Source organism: Enhydra lutris, unplaced genomic scaffold (genome assembly GCF_002288905.1).
Source record: "Enhydra lutris kenyoni isolate GAN:26980312 unplaced genomic scaffold, ASM228890v2 scaffoldscaffold27, whole genome shotgun sequence".
Lineage (NCBI taxonomy): Eukaryota > Metazoa > Chordata > Mammalia > Carnivora > Mustelidae > Enhydra > Enhydra lutris.
Genome location: NW_019154111.1, coordinates 24,058,318 through 24,086,083, shown reverse-complemented (window position 1 = coordinate 24,086,083; position 27,766 = coordinate 24,058,318). Strand labels below are relative to the sequence as shown.

At 37.3% G+C, this 27,766-nt stretch overlaps 1 protein-coding gene across 1 annotated transcript in view; it reads left to right on the top strand.

Annotated features, from left to right (window-relative positions):
- LOC111152049 (testin LIM domain protein) overlaps nt 1-26,968 on the top strand; it is a 44,702-nt gene extending 17,734 nt beyond the window's left edge. Inside the window, exons 2-7 of the mRNA XM_022510334.1 lie at nt 4,730-4,815; nt 16,825-17,077; nt 17,961-18,296; nt 19,565-19,780; nt 20,198-20,356; nt 25,902-26,968. Of these exons, the coding sequence (XP_022366042.1) occupies nt 4,730-4,815; nt 16,825-17,077; nt 17,961-18,296; nt 19,565-19,780; nt 20,198-20,356; nt 25,902-26,090 (1,239 nt within the window). The 3' untranslated portion in view covers nt 26,091-26,968. The remainder of the gene's footprint in view (nt 1-4,729; nt 4,816-16,824; nt 17,078-17,960; nt 18,297-19,564; nt 19,781-20,197; nt 20,357-25,901) is intronic.
- Nucleotides 26,969-27,766: the final 798 nt, after the last annotated feature.

Below are 27,766 nucleotides of genomic sequence, written 5' to 3'. Positions count from 1 at the left end.
AATCTGTTATATCCTTGTATTGATACTGGCCAGAAAGTGTTACTAAAATTATATGAAGTAGAGAGCTTTGGGACGTGTGTGCTTATGAAAAACATGTTTTTTTAACGCACCAAGTGTTGACTCTGCAGGGAATACCATATCACATTTGCTGCTAAAATAATTACGTGCAACAGAACTGTGTCTTATCCCTCAGAATTTAAACTTTTTGTTTCCTTTATAAACTACTCTTCCAAACTGAATTCCAAATGATTCTGACCTATAGGAGCCAATAATCTATCAGCTTTCTCAAATGACTATTGTCTACTTAGTGTTTAAATGTTAAGCAGAAAACCATGCTGAATAACAAATTCAGATCAAGTTAATCTGAAACCTGATTTGCAGTCATAATTTTAGAATTAAAAGCTTGTTAGAATTGATCTCAGTTCCTTCACTGTCTACACGAAGAAGCTCAGAGAAGAAAAATGACTTCTGAAATCATTGGACTTGTCAGGGACACCCTGGGACCCAGGGACATCCTGACTCTTGCAGGAGCTCTTTTTGCATTTTCATTCTCTGGTTAGCTATGTAGATCTTGATCATTTCCTTAATACCTGGCATAGCTAATTCTCACAACATGTTATTACATGTGAGCATACATATCTTGGTGTTTGTATTAGTCCAGGGATCTGGACTTCATTTAGCTTCACTTGCCTTAGCTGAGGAGCCAGTACTTTCTGGGTGCCCCCTCCCCTTCACCACTCCCTCCCACATTCCCCTGCACACATCCTGGGGATCATTAAATAACGCCTTCCCTGTTCTTACCCCTCCCCAAGAATTCTCAAGCCCAGATGCCTGGGCAGAATCTAACCTATATGATCTGGATATCTAAGAGTCGCAGCCAGGGCCCTTGAGGACACAAGGATGCTAACCAGAAGGTGCAGCCTGTGTTGAGGAAAAAGGAGATGGAAGAGATATAGGGAGAAGAATCTGGGATCCTGCGCTTCCAGGAATCCTGAACACAAAAGTGAAGGAGGGAGAGAAACTGGCTGAGGATAATGGAGTTTCAGACCGTTGGACTAAGATTAGGAAGAGTTGGGGGAATCCGGCTCCTATGACCTCTTCCCAAAGAAGCCTGGGAATAGGACCCGAGAAACTGTGCCTGGGCAGCTCTGGTTCGGAAACTCATTTTGTTATTGAGTAGAATGAGCACACTTTCCTTCATCTGAAATATGTTTGACTTGTGAAGGGAAGGATAGCAGATGCCTAAATGCCAAAGTTGTGGTAGAAACAGAAACAGAAGTTTGCCTCACACCAGTAGAGATACGTCCGCTCTGGTGCAGTTTTCTCATATAAATCGGAATTAACAGGATTAGAGAACACATTGCATTCTAGGTGTGGACCTGGTAAGTAAGAGTAAGAACGGTGTATCTTTGTTATTAGTGGCATTGTGCCTCTTTATCCTAACAGAGGTTGATAAAGAGAGTCAGAATATGGAAGAAGGTCTCACCCAAGAAGTGGCATAGGTTAGAGATCTTTATTGCTGGGTTTCAAGGAAGTTAAAGTTTTATAGTTAAATAATAGCTATAAAATAATTTAATGAAATTCCTCTAGGAAAACAACTTTCCAGTCTGAAACTCTCTCTAATCCCTTTAGCTATGAACAATGGTTTTGAATCCTAGGTGTCTTTTTCATTTGTATGTTATTTTTAATTAGAACTGCTTTTATTGAATTATGGCAGGAGAGTGTATCATATTGCCGTGATCTCATTCCGCTCTCTTTCATTTACTCGTTCCTTCTCTGTGATATTTTCAGATTCGCCTCCCTCCTTGTGTCTGAGCATTTGGGGAAAATGAAACTGTGTTTGGAAAGGTGGGAGGGCCACTCTCTTCAGGTAGTCATAACCTGTACTGGACCAAGGAACCTAGATAGAGATTTCATTGGCCTTTCAGGCTCAACCCGGGGTGTGGGGTGGGTGGCCTGCGGGACCCTGGAGCAGTGCTTCCTGAGCTCTCTGGGGCAGGCTGCAGAGCCCTCTCCTCAAATGGCTGCTTTGCTCAGAGCCAGGTTCCTGGTCTCCGCAGAAGGGGCTCTGTGGCACAGCAAGCCAAGCTTGAGGGCTCTTGCAACCCCAGTCCCCACCCATCCCCTCCACTGCCTGCATGGCTTTCCTCCAGTGCTTGTTCCTTACCAGTCTCATCCTCAGAAGATTATTTCTTCCTTGGGAGAAGGAAAAGAAAAGGAGAAAGAAAAAAAAAGCCCACTCCAGCCTGCTGCAAGTCTGATTCGATCACCTTTCGAGTGCCCTAAGGTGTCCCAGCTCTAACAATGCCCTCTTCTGCCACAGACCTTGACATTAGGTGTCCCCTCTGCCTTAAATGTGCTTTTTCCTCTCTCTACTGAGTCAGGTGCTGTTCATCCTTTCAGCTCAGTTCAAGCATCATTTGTTCCAAAGAGCCTCCCCAGCCTTCCTGACACATTTGTACATTCCCAGTCTAAAGCTCTCAGTCATCTGCATTTAGAGGCTTGTAGTCCTTTTCCTTGAAGCAGAAATGGGCCAGGGAATCTTTTGAAAACTGACGGGTTTGCACCTGATGTTCTGCAGAGGTCCACCCGCAGCGCAGTGGAGTACCGGCCTGACGAGGAGTGTTAGGTTAGCAAGCTGTTGACTGGCCCTCTCCAATATCCACCACCTGGTTCCCTCAACCTCCCACCCGCTGCCGCTTCAAACCCCTCAGATTGTTTTTCAGAGTCTATAGTCTCTCATGGTTCACCTCCCCTTCCAATTTCCCCCAACTCCCTTCTCCTCTCTAACTCCCCTTGTCCTCCATGCTATTTGTTAGGCTCCACAAATAAGTGAAACCATATGATAATTTTTATTTGGGATCAGAGTTTGGTAGGAATACATGAAACACCCTCTGAAGGAAATCTATACACCCGGTGAATTCAGGATTGTTAACTTTCCTGTAATGGAAAATTAGAAAGAGCTTAAAAAAGAGTACCCTTTTTTAGATTTGCCATTCATTTTAGTCTGGATATCGTAATGGAGAAAACTCTTTAATCACGTTCCTTACAAAGACCGGAAAACTCAGGGGTACCTGGGTGGCTCAGTTAAGCGTCTGCTTCAGCTCAGGTCATGATGCCCGGGTGCAGGGATCGAGTCCGGCATCTGGCTTTCATGTTCTCTCTCTTTCAAATAAATAAATAGAATCTTAAAAAAGAAAAGAAAATTCAAATAATGGGTTTCTCTCTCTTTTGCTTAAACCACTTTATTTCTGTACTGTGAGCTGTGATCATCAGTGACAAGGAAACAATTTGATTCCCTAAAAAAAGGCAAGAAAAGAAGCGAGCAAGCAAAAGAAAGTGTCACCTAGTATTAAAGCATACAACTTCAAAATCTTTTTAGATTTTGGTAATGGGGACATGGCAAAAGTGATGAAGTTTAGTTAGTACTGGACAGATTTTTATCACCTTTAGAGAGTATGCTTGAGATGACCTGACTTAAAATTAATGTTGTTTCCCCTGAGTAGCTGGGTAGACCTTAGTTATGGTAAGAGGATGTGGTCATTTTCTTCAGAAAAAAAGGAAGGGCTTCATCTAAACTTGAGGGCATGGTCAGACTGATCTTTCAAGGAACAAGTAACAGTGTGGTTTGGATTGCATAGCAAAAACACAACTTGAACTCTTACTCCAGGCACTAGGTGGTAATGAATTTGTAAACAGTCACGATGTGATATTTAAAATACAGAGTGACCTGGTCACTGGTGATTTGCCGATGTGCTGATGTAAAGTGGGCTGGTCTTTTTTACTCTAATATCAATAGTTGGGTAAAAGAGCTTTCATGATCTTCTTGTGTCCTTCCCTCTTCTGCACCTTCTCCTTTTCTGTTTATTAAGTCATGTCTCAGCAAGTTTCCAAGAATTATTATTTAATATGATTAAAAAATAGTTTGCTATAATAAGGGCAATAGTACATCCCTTCTATTCCCACCCTCGGCATAAAAGCACAGGCTTCAGCGTCAGAAAGACCTGGACCCAGATCACTTCTCTACCATTTATTTACACTTTGAGCTTAAATAAGTTCTTTAACCTCTCTGAATTTCAGTTGTCATCTCTAAAATAGAGAATAACATTGCCTACTTTATAAGCATTTTATGAGATTTTTTTAAGATTTAGGTAAGTGCTTACTTCTATTTCTGGCATTCAATATATGCTTCTTGCTATTATTATTATACTTATAATAAATAATATTTTGAATAAATGTGATATTATAAATGATAAAATTGATCATGTATTAATAAAATAAATTAATAGTAAATAATAAAATGAAATAATATTATTTTAATCACAATTCCTAAAATCTTTTTCATATTCCTTGTTTGCTGCAAAATATGTTAATTGGGGGCAGACTTGCTTTCTAAGCTCTGGCTCTTTGCTCCCTGTTCCTATTGTATACAGGGCATGTAGTAGCCAAAGAGATAAATTTATGACTTTTTTGCAACTTGCAGTATTTATAGTCTTCTACACAGTTGTATTCTGGTGCTTTTCATGAAAAAGCCAATAAGAATTAAAGGTATGTTGTGTAGGTATTTCTAGTCCCCATATCCGTATCTAGGTGTCATCATTAACCAAATAATGTGATACTCATAAAAGATTTGTTTGAAATTATAGCAATAGGAGTGGTTAAGTGGAATTTATTGAATTGATAAGATTTTTAAAAACTATTATAATACACATTGTTTTCTCCTTAACAGATGGGCTTAGGTCATGAGCAAGGATTTGGAGCCCCCTGTTTAAAATGCAAAGAAAAATGTGAAGGATTCGAACTACACTTCTGGAGGTAATGTTCTAAAAACTATAAGCACATGAATAATTTCTGCTCTTTGACACTGCTTCCTCAGGCAGTGGAGATCTCTTGCAAATTCTCTAGCATGGTGCTAAGAGGTAGATCTGTCATAGTCTTTTCTAAGAAATAAATTTTAAAAAAATCTATTTTGTCTTCCTATCATTAAGTGTGACTGGGCTAATTAGATCATAGTAACTATATTTGGAATTGTTTATTTGCTGTCCTTCAGATTTCCTATGAGTTTAGATTACTGAATATGTCTCTTTTCTGAGTGGCAAATAAGTTTATGGTAATCTGTCACTGTTTATTTTAATTATTGTTCTTTTCTTAAAAACTGGTAACTTTGCACATCTTATCTGTATATTTGCAATAAACAATAAATATGGCTAATTAAGCATCCATGTGTTAGTTGCCAGGACGTAGACTTGAACCTAAGGGCTCTTCGAAATTTTCAGCTATAAATTTACTACTGAGAAACTTTGAAACACTTAAATTTAAAAAAATAATTCATTTCCATGGTCTTGGCTTGAATCAAGTGCACATACATGGCAGACAAATGTTAGTGGATCAAAAATGTGAATTTTTTTTTTTTTTTTTTTAAAGATTTTATTTATTTATTTGACAGAGAGATCACAAGCAGGCAGAGAGGCAGGCAGAGAGAGAGGAGGAAGCAGGCTCCCCTAGAGAGCAGAGAGCCCGATGCGGGGCTCGATCCCAGGACTCTGAGATCATGACCTGAGCCGAAGGCAGCGGCTTAACCCACTGAGCCACCCAGGTGCCCCAAAAATGTGAATTTTTGAAAACAAAAATGTGAATTTTGTGTAGATCTTATTTACATATTTTAAAGTGATAGTAGGTCATATAAATTTAAAAATTACTATTTTAAACCTGTTCTTATAAAGAATATAAGTGTTGTTCATCAGTGGCTGTCAAGGACTGTAATAGTAGTTTATAAATCTGTTCAAAGTTAGAATATCAGCATGTTATTGTTAGAAGAAAAAAGTCATCAGCTATACATCATTAGGATGAGGATAAAAAGTTAGTCATCAACTATACATTATTAGGATGGCAGACGCCTTATTAGAATAAATATCACTTGAGAACCAGTTCTGTATTGCATTTCCATAGAAAACTCTAGAATAAAAAATTTAATCTGCTATTGGGACTGTATACAATGTAAAAAAAGGAGAATGTAAACAAAATTTGAGATATTAGGCTCTTTTTAAAGTTAGTTCATTTAGCAAGTTTTAGGAAACAAAGACAGTTTTAAGTAGCGAAGGCAGGGATGCCTGAGTGGCTCAGTGGGTTAAAGCCTCTACCTTCAGCTCAGGTCATGATCCCAGGGTTCTGGGATCGAGCCCCTCGTTGGGCTCTCTGCTCAGCGGGGAGCCTGCTTCTCTCTCTCTCTCTCTCTCTCTCTCTCTCTCTCTCTCTCTGCCTACTGTGATCTCTGTCAAATAAGTAAATAAAATCTTTTATAAATAAATAAATAAATAGTGAAGGCAACAGAAACCTGTTAGAATAGATGGTACAGAATAGATGGTACAGGTCTTTATTTGTAGGGAGCTAAAATTTTCCAGGGAGGTTTTTAATTACACGGTTTTTAACTACAAGACTTTCATGGGTCTTTCCTGTGCCCCCTTTTCAAGGGACATAGCAGTTAGGCAGCATGTCTGTTATGGTTTTGAAAGGTAAAGTCACTAGACACAAAATAGATTGAATGGATTAGAATACTTTAGCTCCTAAGGTGCACACCATTTACTTGTAGGCTGTGTAGAGAGTCGCACTGCCCTCTGCTGGGCATGATTCTTACTGTACAATCAAAAAAATCTTTTTATGTTGACTACAGTTGCCAAAAACTGCTAATGACATTTTTAAAGCTCATTCCTAAGTGGTAGCATTCCTAAGTGATAGCATCTTTTCTCTAAAGCAGAAGGTTAGTTTAGAGTAATTCTTGTTTGTACTATATGATTTTTCTATTGCAGACTGTATTCTCTTCTCTTCTCTTCTAGTCTATCCAGACTATAATCTGAGACTTTCAGATAAAAATGTCAGAGAAGAGCTGACTTCTGTAGCATGAAAATCACTTTTTAATTTTAATTTTTCCATTTACTTACCTTCATATACTCTGAGAATCTGTTAGGAGCCCTAATAGACTAAGGTTCTGCCACAGTCTCCAACCTCACTTGAGTTTTATACTGTTTGTCCAGAAGCTATTATTTAGTAGTTCTGTCTTATTCCTGGCATGAATCCAGACACATTTCTCTCTCAAAATTCTTGATAATTCCCTGACTTTTTCTCCATAACTGGAAGGCTAGAGGGCAGGTGCCTTTGACCTCCAGATGAGCCATTTTTAGTACAGTCATTGAAGTAAAATATGCTAGGCCAGTTGTCCTCAGTGTAATAATCATTCCAGGTCTGGTCCAGGGCCGTAGAACTGCTGTGATTAAAGTGGACATAGAGCCCTAGGATCCTGTTCACTGAGCTTCCTCTTCCATCTTCATGGTAACTGTTGACTTCTAGGACCTTTAGGGCTTCATGGGACACATTATAAAAATCAGAGCTAAATTATTCAGCACTTTTTAGCAATCTCACTTCCACGCAGCCATAGAATGGTCTTGAAAACGGATACAACTGTGTACTTACCAATAGCTTAAGAACCTTCATTGCTTTCCCACTGGGCTTGATCCTTTAGGCAAAATCTTTGACCTCAAACCTCAACTCCTGCTTGCTTGTGTAGTCTCCTCTCCTGCTTCCCTTCTAAACACTGTGCATCAGCTGCTGAGCTACATGCTGTTCCCTGAAATTCTTATAGGTTTTGTGTGTGTGTGTGTGTGTGTGTGTTTCTTTTACGGGAAAGACCCTACATCTTACCATCATGAAACAAAAAGTCCTTACTATTCTTCAAGTCTCAGATCAAGCATTACCTCTGAGAACTCTTCCTTACTCCCTGTCTAGGTCAGCTCAGGCTCCCTTAGCAAAATCCCATAGACTGGGTGGCTGAGACAACAGAGACATAGTGTCTTCTAGTTCTGGAGGCTGGAAGTGCAAGAAGTTCAGTAGCAGAGCATGGCTGGGTTCTGTGAGAAACCTCTTCTTGCTGCAGACAGCCACCTTCTCTCCGTGTCCTCACGTGTCTCTGTGCATGCACATGGAGAGATTTCTCTCTTCATCTTCTTACAAGGCCACCAGTCCTATCAGATTAGAGCCCTACTCTTATGACCTCATTTGAATTTACCTCCCAAAGGCTGTATCTACAAATACATCACACTAGGGGTTAGGGCCTCAACAAACGCATCAGGGGATTGGGGTGGCACATTTCAGTCCTTGGCACCTTCTTCCCTGCTTCTACATATCCCCAAGTAAAGTAAGGGGTCATTTTTGGCCTGAGCACCTTGTACACTTGTAGGAAGCCAGGAAATAAATCCTTAGACCTCACTGTTCTTCATCACTCAGATTTCCTGCTGGTATCTTCCAATGCTGGGGACAGCCTCCTAGAGCATGGCTCAGGGTACTGTGCAGAAGGGTGCAGAATGGATCTGGAGAGTGAAAGGAAGAGATCCAGCAGGCATGATTGCCTGTTCAAGGTGTGTTGCAACAGTTGTGGAAAATGAATTAATGAGAATTCATCTAAAAATGAATTCTTAGACTTATGGAAGTTTAGAGTGGGAACTTGGAACTTAGCTAGTCAGACCTTATTTTTTAGATCAAAGACCTAAAACCCAAGGAAGTTAAAATGACTTGTCTGAGCCTATTAGATATTAATAAGAAATATAATTTATGAAATTTCCTATGTGTCACACACTAATAAGCACTTGTAATGATTTTCTATTGCTGCATAACAAAATTACTACAAATTTAGCAGGTTAAAACAACAGTTATTAATGGATTCCATTTATGCTTTAGGCAAGAAATCAAGGCAGTCTTAGCTGGATTCTCTGCTTAGGATTTCAAAGGTTGAAAGCAGGTTTTGGCCAGGTTGGGCTCTAATCTGGAAAGTGGGGTCAGAATTTGCTTCGAGATTCATTTGTGATGTTGGTAGAATTCATTTCCTTCATTTCCTGTGGTTGTAGATTGTCCCGTTTCTTTGCTGGCTGTCAGTTAGGGGCTGTTCCCAGCTTCTAGGAGCGACCCACATTCCTTGGCACAAGGCCACCTCTGTCTTCAAAGTCACTAACAGCGCTTAGAATCCTTTCTGTGCCTTAAATCTATCGGGCTTCCTCTTCTGTGCCCAGCCAGAGAAAATTTATGTTTTCAAAGGACTCATGTGATTAAATTTGGTACACCTGGGTAATCTCCCTTTGTCATACATAGTAACATAATCATGGGGGTAACACCAGAGGGTACAGGTCAGAGGGGCCATCTTAGAATTCTGCTTACCACGGCATTTTATGTCCCTGATTGTAACTAATCTTCATAATACCCTTTGAGGTAAGTGATAGTATTCCATTTTATATATGAGAAATCAAAGATTTAGGGAAATTAAATGACTTACCAGAGCCATGGCTAATAGACAGCAGAGCTGGAATTTGGACCCAAATTTTTTGCCAAAACCTTTCTCATCACACCTCCTTCTACAGGGCAGAACACAAGCTAAAACCCATGTTCCTGTGCTTGTGATCAGTGACCTTTGGGGGCTGCATCAGGCTGTCTTCTCTACAGTGTGGTGCTTTTGTGACATATACGTCTTTGTGGACAATGATGCTTTAACTGTGAGCTCTCTCTTTCTTCACTGCATCAGTAATGACAAGACTAGAGAAAAATAAAAGGTTAAAAGGATGCCTGATATTTACTCAATAAGAACTGCTGTCTTCTGGACACACTTCCAAGTAATATCTAGAGCTAAAAATATTTATGAGATGTTAGGACACAAACCCAAGATTTTGAATTTATAGTCATTCGTTTCATTTTGAAAGTATAGTAATATCATTAGAATAATAGTTATTCATCATGTAAGTAATAGAATGAGTCTTTTATCTTTGATAAATCCTTCTATTGAGATAGTAGCATTTTGTAAGAAAAGTGTTACTTGAAGATAGCACACATCTGTCCAGAGAATTTGATTGGTTTAGGGCTGGCTGAAAACTAAAAATTTCCCACCATAAATGGATTAATCCTTGCATGGAATCCTATAACAGAGGCCCATGCTTAAGTCCATATAAGTATATCCTTGTTATAAAACAGCAGCTTCCAACCCTTTTAAAATATGGTTTGTAGCTGTGCCGTGACCATACCTTTAAATCTCTGTGAATGCTGGCAGCATGTCAAAGCACTCCAGTTGTTACTACTTGCCTTGTAAAAATATTTTTTACAAAGAGTGATACAAAAATAATTTCTCTTTGGGGGGTGTGGGGGATGAAAAATAGTATTTTGCCTGCTTTCAGCTTGAAACTGTAAATCTGTATTTTTCTGAGACAGTACTTTTGCTAAATTTTGGTATAACTCTCCTGGATTTAACTCAAGAAATCCAAAGTTGAAATATAAAAATGTGAGTATACAGTTTCAATTTGTCATGCATATTAACCTTTACATGTGTATGTGTTAACACCCTAAACTTTTTGTACAAATAACTTTTTAGTACAAATAACCCTACTCCCCCATACCTTAGAGCTTCCTGGCCTATCAGATTACATTTGCATCTTTTTTTAAAAGGTTATAAAAAAGACTCTTTTAAATAAACTTAATTCTGAATTCACTTCCCTTCTTTCTTCCCCAATCTAACTTTTATTAACATCCTATGGAGAATCTGAGTAGTGCTCTATAGGAAGGATAGGTTAGAAGATTTAGAGATTTGGCAACTGTGCTAAGTGTGGTAACTGACTTATAACTCCTTCAAAAATTGTTATCAAATTGGTATAGCTCATATAAATGTAGTAAACAAACTATTTGTCTGCATAAATCATCAAAAGTTACTGGTGAAGCATCTGAGGAAAGATATTAAACAAACCTTACAAACATTGCCCCAGCACGTGGGTACTACTGTGCTCACCCATGGCATTTTTGTTTTGTTTTAGGTTGGCATAAAATCAATTTTTTTTAAATTCTTCATTTTCTTACGAAGAATAAGATCTGTATGATTTTAGGTTGAAGTTAATTCTGTAATAAATGTCCTACTCAGTCTCATACCTTTTCTTGGGTACCAAGATAATGATATCCTTTTCTCCCCTGATTTCTCAACAAAATTTTCGTTTAGATAAACTTACTGGATATCTTCCTAATGACTTTAAAAGTTCTTAAAAGAGGGCACTTGGTGGCTCAGTCGGTTAAGTGTCAGACTCTTGATTTTGGCTCAGGTCATGATCTTGGGGTTGTGAGATCAAGCCCCACATTGGGCTCCATGCTCAGCGCAGTCTGCTGGAGATTCTCTCCCTCTGTCCCTCCCCTGCTGATGTGTATTCTCTCTCTCTCTCAAATGAATAACCAAAACCAAAAAAATAAATAAATAAACCAAAAAAATAAATAAAAACAAAACCAAAAAAATAAATAAAAACAAAACCAAAAAAAATAAATAAAGTTCTTAAGAGAGATTTGTAAAAATAAAAATTTCCAATTTAAATAGTTGATTCAAATGTAAAACACTGTAGACTGACCCCCCCCCCATATTATTTAAAATAATTTTTTGAACTAGTAAATGGCATAGATTTCTGTAATGGATAGCTCTTGGCACCTGGCCCAGATTTTATAGGTCTCTTTCTTGAACTGTGGTTTGTAGCAATCCCCTTGTATTTTAGAAATGGAGCTCTAGAGTAAGGGGTCCCAAAGGGATGTGGTCACTCCAGCTGCTTAGTGATGACAACTCAAACTGAAAGAACCATTCCACCCTCAGTCCTGTTCCTGCCAAGTGCTCTATTACTGCAGACACCGTGCTGCCACGAGGATGCAGATGAGGTTTATGATGTGTGTGTGACTTTAAAAGCTATCACGAATCAATCATGGGTTTTCCTCACTGAGAAAACTGAAAACCTCTTTTTCCCCTCATCACTGCTGCTATTGGTATATTGTTTTAACCTGATTTTACCTACTTAATAAGGGTATATAGACAGGTGAAGGGATGGATGGGGAAGATAGATATTCTCAGAACATAAGCCTTCCAAGAATAGCCAGAACAAATAATAAGAAAAAGTATAGAGATGGCTCTTATATCATTAGCTAATACACCTTTTTATATATAATGCTTTTATAGTAAATAGAACTTATTTATTCTATAGCTTGTTATAATTCATGCTTTAGAAACCACCAGACTTTATTTCACATATTTTTTTGTCTTTCAAATTCTAAAATCTAACTCCCCTTATTTTACGGTGCACATGTTGTTCTGGAGTAGAACTGGGTAATAAACATTTCCAGAGGAAGTCCATATCCTTCATCACATATCCTTGTGACTTTATTACTCCCTTCTTTAGTCAATCACTTTGCTAATTATTAGGATGCATGCCATAGTTCACAGCCATATAAGGATCTATTTATCTATATTAAGAACTAAATTCCCACCCCTAAAGAACTAAAGTCTTCTCAGGAAGGTATGATTTTAAACTTGGACCAAAAGCAATGTGATAGTTTTATGGATGATTATACTGTTTTTGTTAACTAAAGAACAAGAATAAAGAACATACTGTAGTAGAATAAGATGCTCCTTTCCACTGGGTGGGAGTATGAGATAAGATTTAAGAGTCTTTTATAGCTGAACTAGAATATGCAAACTCTTCAGCACATTCTTACCAAATAAAGCTTTCTAACCAATGTGTGCACAAGGAAATTAGTTTGCCTCCCCACCCTCTATATCTCTGACTCTCTCTCTCTCTCTCTCTCTCTGGACTGCACAAGTCAAATCTAATATTTTTAGTTTGATACCTCACTTTAAGAAAGCAAAACACAAAAATCTATAATCATTTAATAATTTGTTATTTAGCAAAGAGATTCATTTAAGAATTTTTAGTTGTTTTTTCCTAACTTAAGTGGTATAGAGAAATCCAATTTTATTTTAAATCCAGAAAACTTAACTACACTTTTACTGATGTTAATACATTTCTATATGATCAGTCATAGTGTCTGTGATTAATAGTGGTTTAGTTTCCTCCTTTCTGATGAATCCTTATAACTTCACTTTCTTTGATTTTTCTTACTGCTCTGATTAGTACCCACAGGCCTGAATGAATGAAGTGATGGCAAGGTTGCTTTCTTGATGAAACAAATGCACTAAATATGATGTATGTTTAGTGTGGGCTTTTTCCCAGAAACCCTTCCTAAAATTCTGTCTGTTTTCCTTCTGGAGCTAAAACTACTAAGCAAAATGTAGTCAGAAGAGATGTTAAAATGTATGGAATGCTTTTCTTTTTTCCCCCTGTATCTTATAAGAAGCAAATACTTGTTTTATTAGTTTCTGCTATTTTCATTACCTTCCATGTTCTTTAGGCTTATTCTTTGTTTTTCCTAACTTCTTGAGTTAAACTTACTAATTTTATTCTTTTGTCCTTCCAGCTTGAGCATGTTAGCTATGACTTTTCTCCTAAGCACCCCCTCAGTTGTGTTCTGCATTTCAAGAAGTAATAGTTTTGTTTTCTTTTTTCCTAAAAATGTTATTTGTTTTAATTTCTATTGTGATTGTTTCAATATTGAATTTTTTAGGAGTCTTTCAAAAGTACTTTCTAGTTACTTTTTTTTCAAGTTATGTTCAGTTAGCCAATTTATGGCACATCATTGGTTTTTAATGTAGTATTCAGTGATTCATTAGTTGCATATAACACCCCATGCTCATCATGTACCCTCCTTAATACCCATCACCTGGCTACCCCATCCCCCCACCCTCCTCCCTTCTGTAACCCCCAGTTTGTTTCCTGGAGTCCAGAGTCTCTTGTGGTTTGTCTCCCTCTCTGATTTCTTTTTTTGCTGTTGATTTCTAACATACTTATATTCTGATCAGATCATGTGCTTGATGGTGATTCCTTGGGCATTTCTTGAGACTTGGTCTATCAGTATGTGTTCAGTTTCCTGAAGTGTATCAACTGTTCACAAAAAGAAGTGCTCTCCAGTCACTGGATAGGATATTTTTTATGTATCTGCTTGATCAGGATTATTGTGTTATTCAAATCTTTATTTCTCATTTTTTAGTGTTATTATAATGAGTTTATTTCTTAAAGTTCTGTTATTTTTGCTTATATATTTTGAATAGGTTATTAAACTATATTAATTTTATACTTGTTACATCATAGAGGTGATTTTAAATTTCCGTCACTGTGTAGTGATTCTCTTTAATACTCATTAAACAGCATTAAAGTCTAAAGTGTGTGATATTAATATAACTATCTAATTTACTTTTTGTTGGAATTTGCCTGATGTATCTCTTTGCATCCTTATGCTTTCATCCTTTCTTTGTCCTTAAATTTTAAGTGTCTCTTCCAAGTAGCATAGAGTCTGATTTTGTTGTATTATTCAGTCTGAAATCCTTTGTCTTTTAACTGGAGCACTGAGTCCCATTTATTGTGACTATTGGTATATTTGGATTATGTTAACCATCTTAATTTGTGCTTTCTACATGTCCTAATCTTCTAAGTTTCTTTTTTCTCCTCTTACTGCCTCCTGTTTAATTACTTGCATTTTGTATCACCCTTCCATTTTCTAAGTTTAGAAATTATATGTAATATGTCCTTTTTTAGTTATCTAGTTAACTTAATATGCATGCTTAACAACATCAAATGTTAATCTGTATCTTCGATATCTTCCTCAACAATGTAAGGATATTACAAATTTTTTTAAATTCTCAGACTCCTCCCTCTGATTTATATACTACCATTGCCCTATATTTACTTCCAGCTTATGTTTTTAACACCACAAAGTCTCTCAACTTCTCTGTTTTCCTCAGTCACCTTTTCCAGCTTTTGCTTCTCTGCCAGACTCCTTCCTGAGTCCCCACCTTTTCCCTGTAATCTTGCCTAGGAAGTGAAAGTGATCTGTTTACTTTATATGCACATGTGTCACTCCCTGACTCCCAAATTTATATTTTCTAACAGGCTACAGTTTTTAACACCAGATCTACATATCCTACAATCTACTTGATATCTTTACTCTGTTTTGTAGACATTTCGAACTTTTCAGTAGTTGAATTTTGGAGAGCTTTGATCAGCCTCCTCCCTCCCAACTATCTCAGATCTGTTCTTTCATAGTTATATTCCTTCTACCAGCTTACTCATCCTGGAAACCTGGGTTCATTTTCTGACAGACTGGGCCTTCCCTTTAGCATCACTACATCCAAATCAACCACAAAGTTTAGTCAGTTTTACCTTTGAGGAGATCTGTTCTTTTTTTTTTTTCCATCTCCACTGTTAAATACTATAGTCTAAGCTATAATACATCGTACCTAGACCACAACAATAACCATCAAAAATATAAATTCCACTTGTAAAGCAGTAGTAGGATGCAAACTGGATGCACTATTGACATATTAATTGAATTGGTCTCACTCCTTCCAATTATGTCTACCCCTAATCCATTCTCATATAATAGGTAGTAGAGTTTTTGAGAATGATAGATCTAATCATGTTAGTCCATTACCTAAAAGCCTTCAGTGCTTCCTGCTTATTCTTATAGTAAAAGCCAAATCTTTTAATGTGTCCTACAAGTCCCTACATGATCTTATGCCTGCCTACCTCTCCAACCTTGTCACTCCCCATTTATTTACCTCACTGTAACCATGCCAGCCTTCTCTGATTACGGGACCTAAGGGCGCAAGCTCTTTCCTAATTCAGGACCATCACAAATACACTTTCTACCCAACGTTTGGAGGCTTTTCTTCTCTTTTCTTTATCCCATCTCAAGTACACACACACACACACACACACACACTCCATACTTGTTTCATTATCCTTCATCTCAACCTAAATGTTAGTTTCTTATGGAGTAATATTTCTATGGAGCCCTTTCCTCACCAGTTCTAAGTAAAAATTAGACCTCTCAAAGTATCCTGTACTTATCTATCACAAATGCAGTTATAGGGTGTATCAATCTAAGTTCATTGCTATAAGCTTAGCTAAGTGCTATATATAAGCTAAGCACATGGATGTTCATGTAAGTTGCATGAAAGAATGATTACCTGCTAGACCAGATTGGAGAAAGAGAGCAGTAGCTTTCATCTAGTGGTATCTTTCATTTCATTTCTCTGAAACTCCAGAGACTTTCATCTATCTGGTTTTTTATACATATGAGAGCACATAGTAAGTGGTCAGTGAATGAAGGAATAAAGGGAAAGGAAAGAAAGAGAAAGAAAACAAGACATGGGAAAGAAAAGGAAAGGAAATTAGCAAGGGGACAGGAAAGGAGATGAGGAAAGCTAACGCTGTACATAGCTTTATAGTCCTTGATCAGAAAAGTTATATCAGCCTCCCTCTCACTTAGAAAAAATCCCAAAACAAAAAACTTAGGTAATGGCTATGAAATTTTACCATGCAATAAAATATGAAACTTGTTGTAATAGTGTTTTGGTGATTCTATTTACTTATTGATTTAAGAAAATGAGGAATACCAGATGAGGCTTTGGTCAGATATGCCCCCTTGAGTGTACACTTTTTAATTAAAAACTAACTTTTTGGGCACCTGGGTAGTTCAGTGGGTTAAGCTTCTGCCTTCGGCTCAGGTCATGATCCCAGGGTCCTGGGATCGAGACCCACATCTGGCTCTCTGCTCAGTGGGGAGCCTGCCTCCCCCTCTCTCTCTGCCTGCCTCTCTGCCTACTTGTGATCGGTCTCTCTCTCTCTGTCAAATAAATAAATAAAATCTTTAAAAAGAAAAAACAACTAACTTTTTAAAGTCTTATAATGTGAAGGTACATTTTTATGTTTCCTTGCTTAAATTTATGGATAGCTTCTTGGAATCCCCCTGCCCAATAGTTTGCCTTTCCATACCATTATGTGGAACGTGTATAAAAGTATTTTATAAACTAAAAATGTATGAGTATGCTTACTTATTTACTAGGTATAATTAGTTATTGCTAACTTATTTCCAAAATTACAGAAAAATATGTCGTAACTGCAAGTGTGGCCAAGAAGAGCATGATGTCCTCTTGAGCAATGAAGAGGATCGAAAAGTGGGAAAACTTTTTGAAGACACCAAATATACCACCCTGATTGCAAAGCTAAAATCAGATGGAATTCCCATGTATAAACGTAATGTTATGATACTGACCAATCCAGTTGCTGCCAAGAAGAATGTCTCCATCAATACAGTTACCTATGAATGGGCTCCTCCTGTCCAGAATCAGGCATTGGTAAATAATTAGGGGAAGGGCAGTCTGTTTGTTAAATTTCAGGGGCTACTTTTTTTAGGGCAGTCCCTTTGGTGACCTAATCAACCTCAAATCTGTTATTTTTCTGGGGTTCCCATTACTTTGACTTCCAACTCTTACTGGTTTTCGAAATTAAAATTAGATACCTCATAGAATTTTCCTGACTACTCAAGTATGTTAACCTTTTTGAGGGAATGGTCTGACATTTTTTAATAATTAGACGAAAAACATGTTTTGTATATATCTAGTAACTTCGAGCTTATACTTGAGAGGTATCTCTTAAGATAGCAAGGACGATCTGAAAGAATAGAATTTGTCGTTTTTTTTTAAACTCAAAAAATGTTTAACAGTATACTTTACTATATAAAGAAAAAAAAGGTAATTTTGTGTCAAACTCCTTTTACTGTTGTAACAACCAAATACAACATTTGGAAGTCTTTTAAGAAGACTAGTTAAATCATTCAAGTGAATCTTATGATATCTTTTTTTATATATAATGATAAAAATGTTCTTGATCCATAGGCAATTCTAAACATTTAACCACGCCTGCTAAAAATTTGTGTTCTCTTACAATTATACATTTGTATATATAGCACAAGTAAACATTAATAACCAAAATCTTCTTATATACAGACAACAAAGGTTTAATTTCATGGAGAAAAATGTATTTATTTTTACTGAACTTAATCTATTTACAATACCTTTTTTGATTATGTTAATATTTCAATATATTTATATTATAAAGACTGTTATGAATGGATAAAACCCCCTTCTTTCTTAATTTGCTTCTGGTGTGTGTTATAAAATATTGCTTGTCTGATGACCAAGGCATCTCTCAGTTAACACTGGTCTCCTTGTGGTTCAGGCCAGGCAGTACATGCAGATGTTGCCCAAGGAGAAGCAGCCAGTGGCAGGCTCAGAGGGGGCACAGTACCGAAAAAAACAGCTGGCAAAGCAGCTCCCTGCACACGACCAGGACCCTTCAAAGTGTCATGAGTTGTCTCCCAAAGAGGTAAAGGAGATGGAACAGTTTGTGAAGAAATATAAGAGCGAAGCTCTGGGAGTAGGAGATGTCAAACTTCCCCGTGAGATGGATGCTCAAGGCCCCAACCGAATGTACATCCCCAGTGGGGATAGAAGCACCACAGCAGCCGTGGGGGCCATGGAGGACAAATCAGCTGAACACAGAAAAACTCAGTATGTAAGTACAGAGCTCCTGGTGTTGGCCCAACTGGTCTGTTTCTACAGGTTCTTTCCCATTCTTTGAATATTTTTTACAGGGGTGTGGGCGGGGTGGCATTCCTCAGTTTCCAAAAGGAGTAAGTGAAGGAAATAAATTAAAATTCATTTTAGGTTTATTTTAGCAAATCATCACATTTGAAACCTCTATCTAACGCCAATTTTCTGATTCTCTGTTGCCAAGAGTAATTGTGAGTTTTATGTATACATAGTAGTTAGCATTGGTGTCATGCTGGAATACAACATGCTCCTCTAGAATCTGTTTCCAAACATAATTTTGGTGTTAATTGTTTATCTCTTCCCCTAAACAAGAATAATGTATGATTAGGTTAATTCAGTTTTGCTTGTGAGAACATGCCTAAGATTCATAATTCAAATTTATGTGGATATACAGTTGACCCTGAAAAACATGGGTTTGAACTGTGTAGATCCACTTATACACAGATTTTTTTTTATCAATACAGTATAGTTCTATAAATGTATTTTCTCTTCCATTTGATTTTCTTAATAATAAGAAGAATTCAGTATATAATACATAAAACATACAAAATATGTGTTAATCAACTATGTTATTGGTAAGGCTTCAAATCAGTAGTAGACTATTAGTAGTTGAGTTTTGCGGAAGTCAAATTTATACGTAGCTTTCTGATTACGTGTGGGGTCAGCACCCCTAACCCCTGTGTTGTTCGAGGGTCAACTATATAATCAATCTTACTTTTTAAAAATCTCTCTTAGGAGGGAAATTGAAGTCTTTTTCTTATGCCTTGAAATTAAAAGAGAATTGTGATACACATGAACAAAATATAAGAGCTAAATTTAGTGTAATATATTTCTCATAGATAGAATTAGCACATTAACCAATAAGGCTTAGTCCTGTTTAAAAAAAGAGAGAGAGAGAGAAAAGATACCAATAAGCTCTAAGTTAATGATTTTGGGAGAACCACTTAAAAGTTGGGGTGAAAATTATTGTTGCCCTTTTTCTGTTAGTGATAATTCAGGAAACAGTGCTCCTTTACCAGCAGGGCACAAGAATTAGGTTTGAAGAGACTGGAGAAAGCCAAGAAATCCCATTTCCCAGAAATGCTGACATCTTACTGTCTCTGTGGACAAATTACTAATTTTAGTAGGAATTCTTTCTCTTGGAAGTTGTTTCTCTGAATTCCTGTGACACCAATGATGAGAAATGCCAGTCTTATAACAACATATTGTTTTGGACGGCTTTCCTTTCAGTCCTGCTACTGCTGCAAACAGAGTATGAAAGAGGGTGACCCAGCCATCTACGCTGAAAGGGCCGGCTATGATAAACTGTGGCACCCAGCTTGTTTCGTCTGCAGTACCTGCCACGAGCTCCTGGTCGACATGATTTATTTCTGGAAGAATGGGAAGCTGTACTGTGGCAGACATTACTGTGACAGTGAGAAACCACGGTGTGCTGGCTGCGATGAGGTGTGTTCCCTGTGGCTCCTATAGATGGGCTCCCTCTGGTGCCCCCATAGAGTCCCCTAACCATCTTCACCAGGCCATCCTTGGCAGAAAGTCCACATGAATTAGCCAAGCATCAGTCTCTTTATTTACATGCAGAGGATTTGAGTGGGAAAACAGCTTTTAACTCAGTCATTCGGGGTATCTGTTTTAACTGTGTTGACTAATGAAAGACTGTCCAGGAACATAGAAGACTGATTTGGACTGAAGGAAATAATAACCTGAGTTTAAGGATTAAGTTATTTTCAGACTTTGAGGTCAGAAAGTGGGTTGATTTTTTACTTGTGGATCTAAATCTCTTACTGGTCTACAGAACCTAGCTTTGTCATTTGTAGCAAAAAGGAAAATACGTGATTCCTCTTATTTTTGCCCTCTTCCCAGTTGATATTCAGCAATGAGTACACCCAAGCAGAAAACCAAAATTGGCATTTGAAACATTTCTGTTGCTTTGACTGTGACAACATCCTAGCTGGGGAAATATATGTGATGGTCAATGACAAACCCGTGTGCAAGCCCTGCTATGTGAAGAATCATGCTGTGGTAAGAAGCGTTCTGGGGTATGGGTGCCTTGACCGGCTTTAGGACTTGACACTATGCCTTTATCTAAGCCAATGAGAAACAGAAAGGACTGCGGTTAAGTGAGAAACCTGTGATTCCTGCTATAGGGTCTTAAAATCCAGGTAATTCAAAAACAATAACACGCATTGACTGTGAGCCACCTCAAGACTTCTATCTGTACAGTTTACACTATAGATTATAAGTGCTACTTAGTCATCAAATTCCCACTAAAAAAAGTTCTTTAATGGAAATGAGACTGATTGGTTCTTATCATACAGATCAGAGTCCATTTACATTAAGATTTTTAGGAGCTTTTTGTGTTCTTTAGCTGTGTTTGAGTGTTTTTGGTTTCTGTTCCATGTTCCTAGGGCCCCTAACTGTGGCTTCATTTTCTCTTTTTAACCTGGACATTGTACAATGCCTGTTTCTTAAACCCTCATTAAATTGATTGACTGTAACAAAATTTGACCTACATATTTAGATTTATTTGTATCAGCCAAACATTCAAATAGTTAATGTGAGAGTATATTTTTTTTCTTGGCTCTACCCTGCTTACTCAGAGCTGCTATTAGACGAAGGGCAAGAGATAAGCAATTTAGATAAAGGATAGATAAAGAAAGTTGACCATATATAGTAAAGCTCTTAATCCAAGGGATATTAAAATGATAGACATCTACTTCTTTATAAGCAGGAAAATATGTACTAAAGTTCCTCAGAGCTATCATGTAAAGCAGGCTTCTGGCTAAGGAATACAGTGTTGTGTTTATATCATTCTAGGAGCGTGGTACTGTGGGAATAACGTAATGAGTTCTGATGCCAGTGCCAGTTTTCAACCTTTATCCACTCTCTGAGTATAATTCGTCATTTTCTATCAATTCTGCCTCATCCGTAAATCTCAGATCCTCACAGTTACAACTATATGTCAGACTTTATTTTTTGTCATTTGGATTATTATAGTGACCTCGAGTTTGGTCTCCCCACTTCCATTCTTCATCTTGTCCAAAATCACCTTCCATAATGATGGAAGGTAATCTTTCTGAAATGCAAACCTAATCATTAAGCCTTTGCTTACCAGATCCAGCCCCTCCTTGCCTGTTCAGCCTCTTCTACTAGTTACCCAATCCAAATCATATTCAACAAGTTACCCATTTTCTAGTTTTTGGACCGTTCTGGGTCTTCTACTCACCTTAACTCCTCCATCTGTTGCACTCTCCCCATTCCCCGTTTCACCTGCTCAGACTCAGTGGAGGCTTTTTTTTAGAATACCTTTCTTAATTTTTTGGTCATAAGCTCCAGCCCTTTTTCTCTGGGTAAGATGCCTCTCTGTGCTCCAGCGGAGCACATCTGTGTGTAATTAATACCACCTTTCCGTCTCCTCCCCTAGACTATAAGCAGCTGGTGGACAGAGCTTGCCTTTTTATTTCCATGCCCTCAATGTCTGCCCTTAGGAAATGTTCAAGTGACTTCTTTGTCCTCTAATATTTCTCATTTGCTTTGGATCAACATGGGCCTCCTTATACCTGGGAAAAGGATTATGAATCACCATGTGACCTGGTACATAATTTAGCTAAAAACTGCTTCCCTGAATATTATTGCTACAGTTTCTTTAAAGGTAAATTGTTATCATAATGTATATTTTACTATAGGGCTGTGTGACCTTGGTCTCAACGACTAGGATGCAAATTCCATGTAGGCAGGGAATTTTGTCTGCTGTGTTTTCTAATTCCAACACAAGAACAGCACAGTAGATACTCAGTAAATACTGAATAAAGCCTTAAACAGATGAAGCTGCTTTATGTAACTGTTACAAGCTTCTCTTTCTTAGGTTGTAACTAACCAACAGAGAGGAATAACCAGAGATATTATGAAAACACAGAGAGAAAATTTGTAAATCATTTAGCTTTATAATGTGGTATGATTTCTTTTAGAAAGTTTACTTTCTCAGTAAGATGTACTACTGCCCTTTGCATAAAATTAAAATGAACAGCTCTTTCCATTGCCTGCACAAAATCAGCTAATGATAAAACGAGCTATCCCTTCCACATACTAAATGATGTAAAATTTTGAAGATTGTCTGGTTCAGGGCATCAGTCTGCTTAGATCTTTTAATCTTCAAATTGTCTGTGGACCTGAAGGCAAGAACTCAATTTAAAACAGGGCATTTCTGCGGGAAAAAAATTAACTTAGAAAGAGGATAGTGGGAAATAGACTTAGTTTGTCTCTGAATGGTCTCTGGAATTCTGGTCTCAAATGGCCATCCCCTGAATTCACATCTCTCAGACTTCACAGGAACCTCTTGCCAGAGAGGTCATTACAATAAGTGTTAGTGTTGTTGTTGTTGTTGTTGTTTTTTTTCACATTGTGTATACAAATAAACTAAAAGAAGTAGAAGAAATTGAAGGAAATCAAAACAAATTGAAATACTGTAAGTTTAAGAACCCCAAAAAATCAAATGCCAGGCAGAAAGTGGTAAAGCATATCATCTCCCAGACACTCAATGAGGCCTAGGCAACTTTCAGATTTATAAAGAATTAGGGGCAGTAGGTTTTAGCTGGGACTCTATGTCAGAATTTGGGATGAATGACAACTTATTAGAAAAACTAAATTATATGAAACCATAAAGCCTAAATTCCTATACCATTCAGTGTGTTCATTAGGTTTTTTTTAGCCTAAGCAATTTCCTTAATTTTATATATAATTGAATAGTAGTTATCTCTTTTTTATTTTTTTATTATTTTTAAGATTTTATTTATTTATTTGATAGAGAGTAAGAGAGAGAGAGAATGACAGGGGAGAAGGTCAGAGGGAGAAGCAGACTCCTCATGGAGTTGGGAGCCCGATGCGGGACTTGATCCCGGGATTCCGGGATCATGACCTGAGCCGAAGGCAGTTGCTTAACCAACTGAGCCCCCCAGGTGCCCCAGTTATCTCTTTTTTAAAATCACAAATAAAAATATGAATTTCAAAAGATATGAAAAGATCCACAAGTATTGTTAGAGGGCTGAGATAAAGAAGATAGGTCATGGTCTAAAAGCATGTTCTAAAAACAATTTTTTCTAAAAAAATTGTGAGACGCTTCTATGTTACACAAACAAGTTTCAAATATTGAAAAATTAATATGAAAGATAGAAAACTGCAAAGGGCAATGTTCTAAATATAAATCTACAAAATATGAATATATGCAAAAGCAATTGCTTGCATGATACAGCTACAAATTAAGAGCTCACTTGTAATTAAAACACCCATTTTTGTTGTATTCGGGAATAGCCACATATTGATCATGGAAAGAGAATATCTCCCTTGCTTCTCAGGAAACACTAGGTTGACATAACATGGGAATTAAATAGCTATAATCTCTGTAATTAGAGGCCATGTAGCACTAAAAAGTATGGAAAGTCAGGGCGCCTGGGGGGCTTAGTCGGTTGAGTATCCGACTCTTGATTTCTGCTCAGGTCATGATCTCAGGTTGTGGGATCAAGCCCATGTCAGGCTCCATGCCAGGCTCAAGAATCTCTACCCCCATCTCCTTCTGCCTCTCTCTTTTTTTCTCAAAATAAACAAAATCTTAAAAAAAAAAAAAAGCATAGAAAGTATATTGCACGTTTGAAGTGGGTATTTGTAACAAGGCCTCACTTCACAACCTAAACCAGTTTTCCCCACTGAAGAGCAGCCATGTTTTAAGGTCTTTTCAAGTAAGGAGGCTCAGGCTGAATGACATGCCCTCTTCTCTGAAGGAGTCACATTAAGAAACCAAAGGTGCTGAAGATTAGACACTTCTATGTAATGCAGGACAGTCTGTCGCTTTCTTTACTTGTTATAAAATACTTAAAAACTTTAGATAGTCCCATTCATTCAGAATATGCACAAACAAGAAAGCCTATGAACTATCTAGTGCTTTGGAAGTCTCGATAGGGTAGTTTTGTTTTCTCTTAAGATATTGAGGGTTATTCATTTATTTTCTTCATATGGATGTTCAGCTAAAGAAGAAAATTATGTGTGTTGTGGATGTGGATGTATGTGCATGCCATGTATTTATTTGTACATAACATACACTGAATTCCACAGAGAATATAAGTATTAATATTTTACAATATTTGATTATACATAAATTATGACTTAGAACAGAAGCCAATTAACTACAATTTTTAGTGCAAACTAATTATTCTCAAACACTGGCAGTATTTTAAGTTGCATCCTTAATTTTTTGAATATGATTTTCATCTCATACTCTCTAGAAACCAGTGATGTTAATAATCTCATGTGTCAGAGGTAAGACTAGTAAAATTATGCTTCAAAGCTTTAATGAGTGAGGAAAATCTTTTTTTTTTTAAAGACTATTTTTTAAGAGCAGTGTTAGGTTTACAACAAAAGAGGAAGACACAGTAATTTCCCACATAACCCCTACACTTACACATATATTATCTCACTCACTGTAACATCACTCACCTGAATGCTACATTTTTTACCAAGGATTAATCTACATTCACATTTCATAATCACCCAGAGTCCATAGTTCACCTCAGGGTTCATCCTCGGTGTTTCACATTCTGTGGGTTTGGACAAAAGTACAGCCTGGGCAAATGACATATACCCATCATAATAAAATTGTAGAGAATATTTTCACTGCCCTAAATGTCCTCTGTGCTCTCTACCTGGTCTTCTCTCCAATCCCCCTATCCCACCCCTGGCAACCACTAATCTTTTTATTTTCTCCATAGTTTTGCCTTTGCCAGAATGTCATATGGTTGGAATCATACAGTATGTTGCTTTTTTAAAAGATTGGCTTCTTTCTCTTAGCAATGTGCATTTAAAATTCCTCCATGTCTTTTCATGGTTTGATAGCTCTATCTTTTTTAGCACTGGTTAATATCCCATTGTCTCGATTACCACAGTGTATTTATCTCTTTACTTACTGAAGGACATCTTGGTTGCTTCCAGATTTTGGCAATTATAAATAAAGATTCTATAAATATCAATGTGCAAGTTTTTGTGGGCATAAGTTTTCAGCTCCTTTAGGTAAATGCCAAGGAGCATCATTTTGGACTGTATGATGAAAGTATGTTCAGTTTTCTAAGAAACTGCTAAACTGTGTCCCAAAGTGGCTGTACGTTTTGCATTCCCACCGATAATGAATGAGAGTTCCTGTTGTTCCACATCTTCACCAGCATTTGGATTTATAGGGAAAATCATAAAACTTCTCTATAATTAGTAAAATAGAATACACTAGAATGAAACTGCTCTGAAACTCACCATCGAGACTTTCTGCCTCAAACACCATGGGGATATCTTTCATCTGTTTGGTCTTTACCTGTTATTTCTCAGAGACACCCATTCTTTATAGACATCCATTAACAGTGGTTGGCTAAAAAGTTAACTAGAAGGTCAATCTTAGTTATATATTTTTGAGGTGGTCATTCTCAGTTTAATTTACCATCTGAAAGAAAGACATTGTTTGTTCTAACATGAAAATGTTACCATCAGTTTGATCTCTCATCCTCTTCTGTTATCTGTGTAATCAACTTAACAGGTATGTCAAGGGTGCCACAATGCCATCGACCCTGAAGTGCAACGGGTGACCTATAACAATTTCAGCTGGCATGCATCCACAGAGTGCTTTTTGTGTTCGTGCTGCAGCAAGTGTCTCATTGGGCAGAAGTTCATGCCAGTAGAAGGGATGGTTTTCTGTTCAGTGGAGTGTAAGAAGATGATGTCTTAAGAGGAAAGTACCAAGCAGTATTGAGCCATAGCTATCCTAAATGATCTGCATTTCTACTGTAAAATGCAATTTGGAAAAATAAATGGAAAAAAAGAAACTGTAAAGGAAACCAGGAGATTTTGTTCAATACCTTTCTTTGCTGTTTTTCCTTACCAATTTTTTTTTCATCTCAATTTTTAAAACCTCCCTTTTAAGCAATTGATTTTTAAAACAGTAAGGAATTTTATATTTCCTTAGCTTTCCTCATGTAAAATCTTGGAGGTGGAAGCCTGGGTTTAATTAATCTTCATACACCTATACCCCTGTGTGCCAAACAAACAGTATTTATGAACACTTAAAAATTAGTGTGCTGAATGGAAAGATGCACATTACTAGTTCTATATTCTTTTCCCCCTCTAATCTAAAATGAAAGGAAATTAAACTTGCCCTAATGCCAAGGCTCTGCGTTTATTGCCTTATCTTATTCACTGAACTTTGTAGTGATACTCAGTGAATTCTTTTGACAAAGAAAAGAGAAACGCAGCAGAGTACAGAGGGCTGTTATTCTAATGCTTTTGCATTTGCTCTTTTCTCATTTAGGCAGAGGTGGCTTTATTGCATTTCTCTATCCTTTTTTTTTTTCTTTTTTTTAAACTTGCCCTACCTCGCAGCATTCTCTTTATAAGCTCATGACCTCCATCTACGGCCTTAAATACTTTACTGTCACACGTGGCATCCACTTTTTCCTTCTATAGGTGATTTCTGGCTTGGACATAAAAGCCAAGCCATTCACTTACGTTTCCAATCCAAAGAACACGTATACCTTTTGTACCCAAGAAACTATAACTTGTACTGATTGCACTTGCCTACCATGGTTTGGATAGATTTTTTTTTTTTTTTTGCATGAATTTACTCTTTTCTAATGGATACTGTTGTATGGTGCTTCTAAACCTGTTCAAGGGTATATATCGAATGTCTTCTTTGCCTGTATACTTCCATCTTTAGATATTTCTATGTTTATTTTTCCATATATACTTCCATATATACTATGCACTATAAAGATGAAACTGAATGAATGATATGTATATTCAAAATAAAGTCTCTTTCACCTCAACAATTGTACCTTTATTCTTCATATCCTTTCCCTTAGAGGAAAAAAAAAAAAATCAGTCTGCAGTTTAGCTTTGTCACAGCAGGCGGCGTCATCTCCACAGATAAAGCCTCAAACAAAAATAAAGGCTGTTTCTCACAAGACAGGAAACTAAGCTTTTTCTTTATGATGAAGGGATACATTTTATGGGAAAAAAAATTTTTTTTGAGAGAGAGAGCATATGATCGGGGAGGGGTAGAAGAAGAATCTCAAGAAGGCTCCACACTCAACGCAGAGCCCCCCACACAGCTAGATCTTAAGATCCAAAGATCATGATCTGGGTTGAAATAAAGAGTCAGAAGTTTAACCAACTGAGCCATCCAGGTGCCCGTTTTATGACACTTAAATAAATCAAGCAAACAACAAATTTAAGTTTTCAATTCGTGCACAAGTTTCATCTTTCAGAAAAGAAATGTGTCTTTTTTTAAGATTTTATTTATTTAATTAACACAGAGAAAGAGATCACAAGTAGGCAGAGAGGCGGGCGGGGGCGGGGGGGTGGGCGGGGGAAGCAGGTTTCCCACCCAGCAGAGAGCCCAATGCGGGA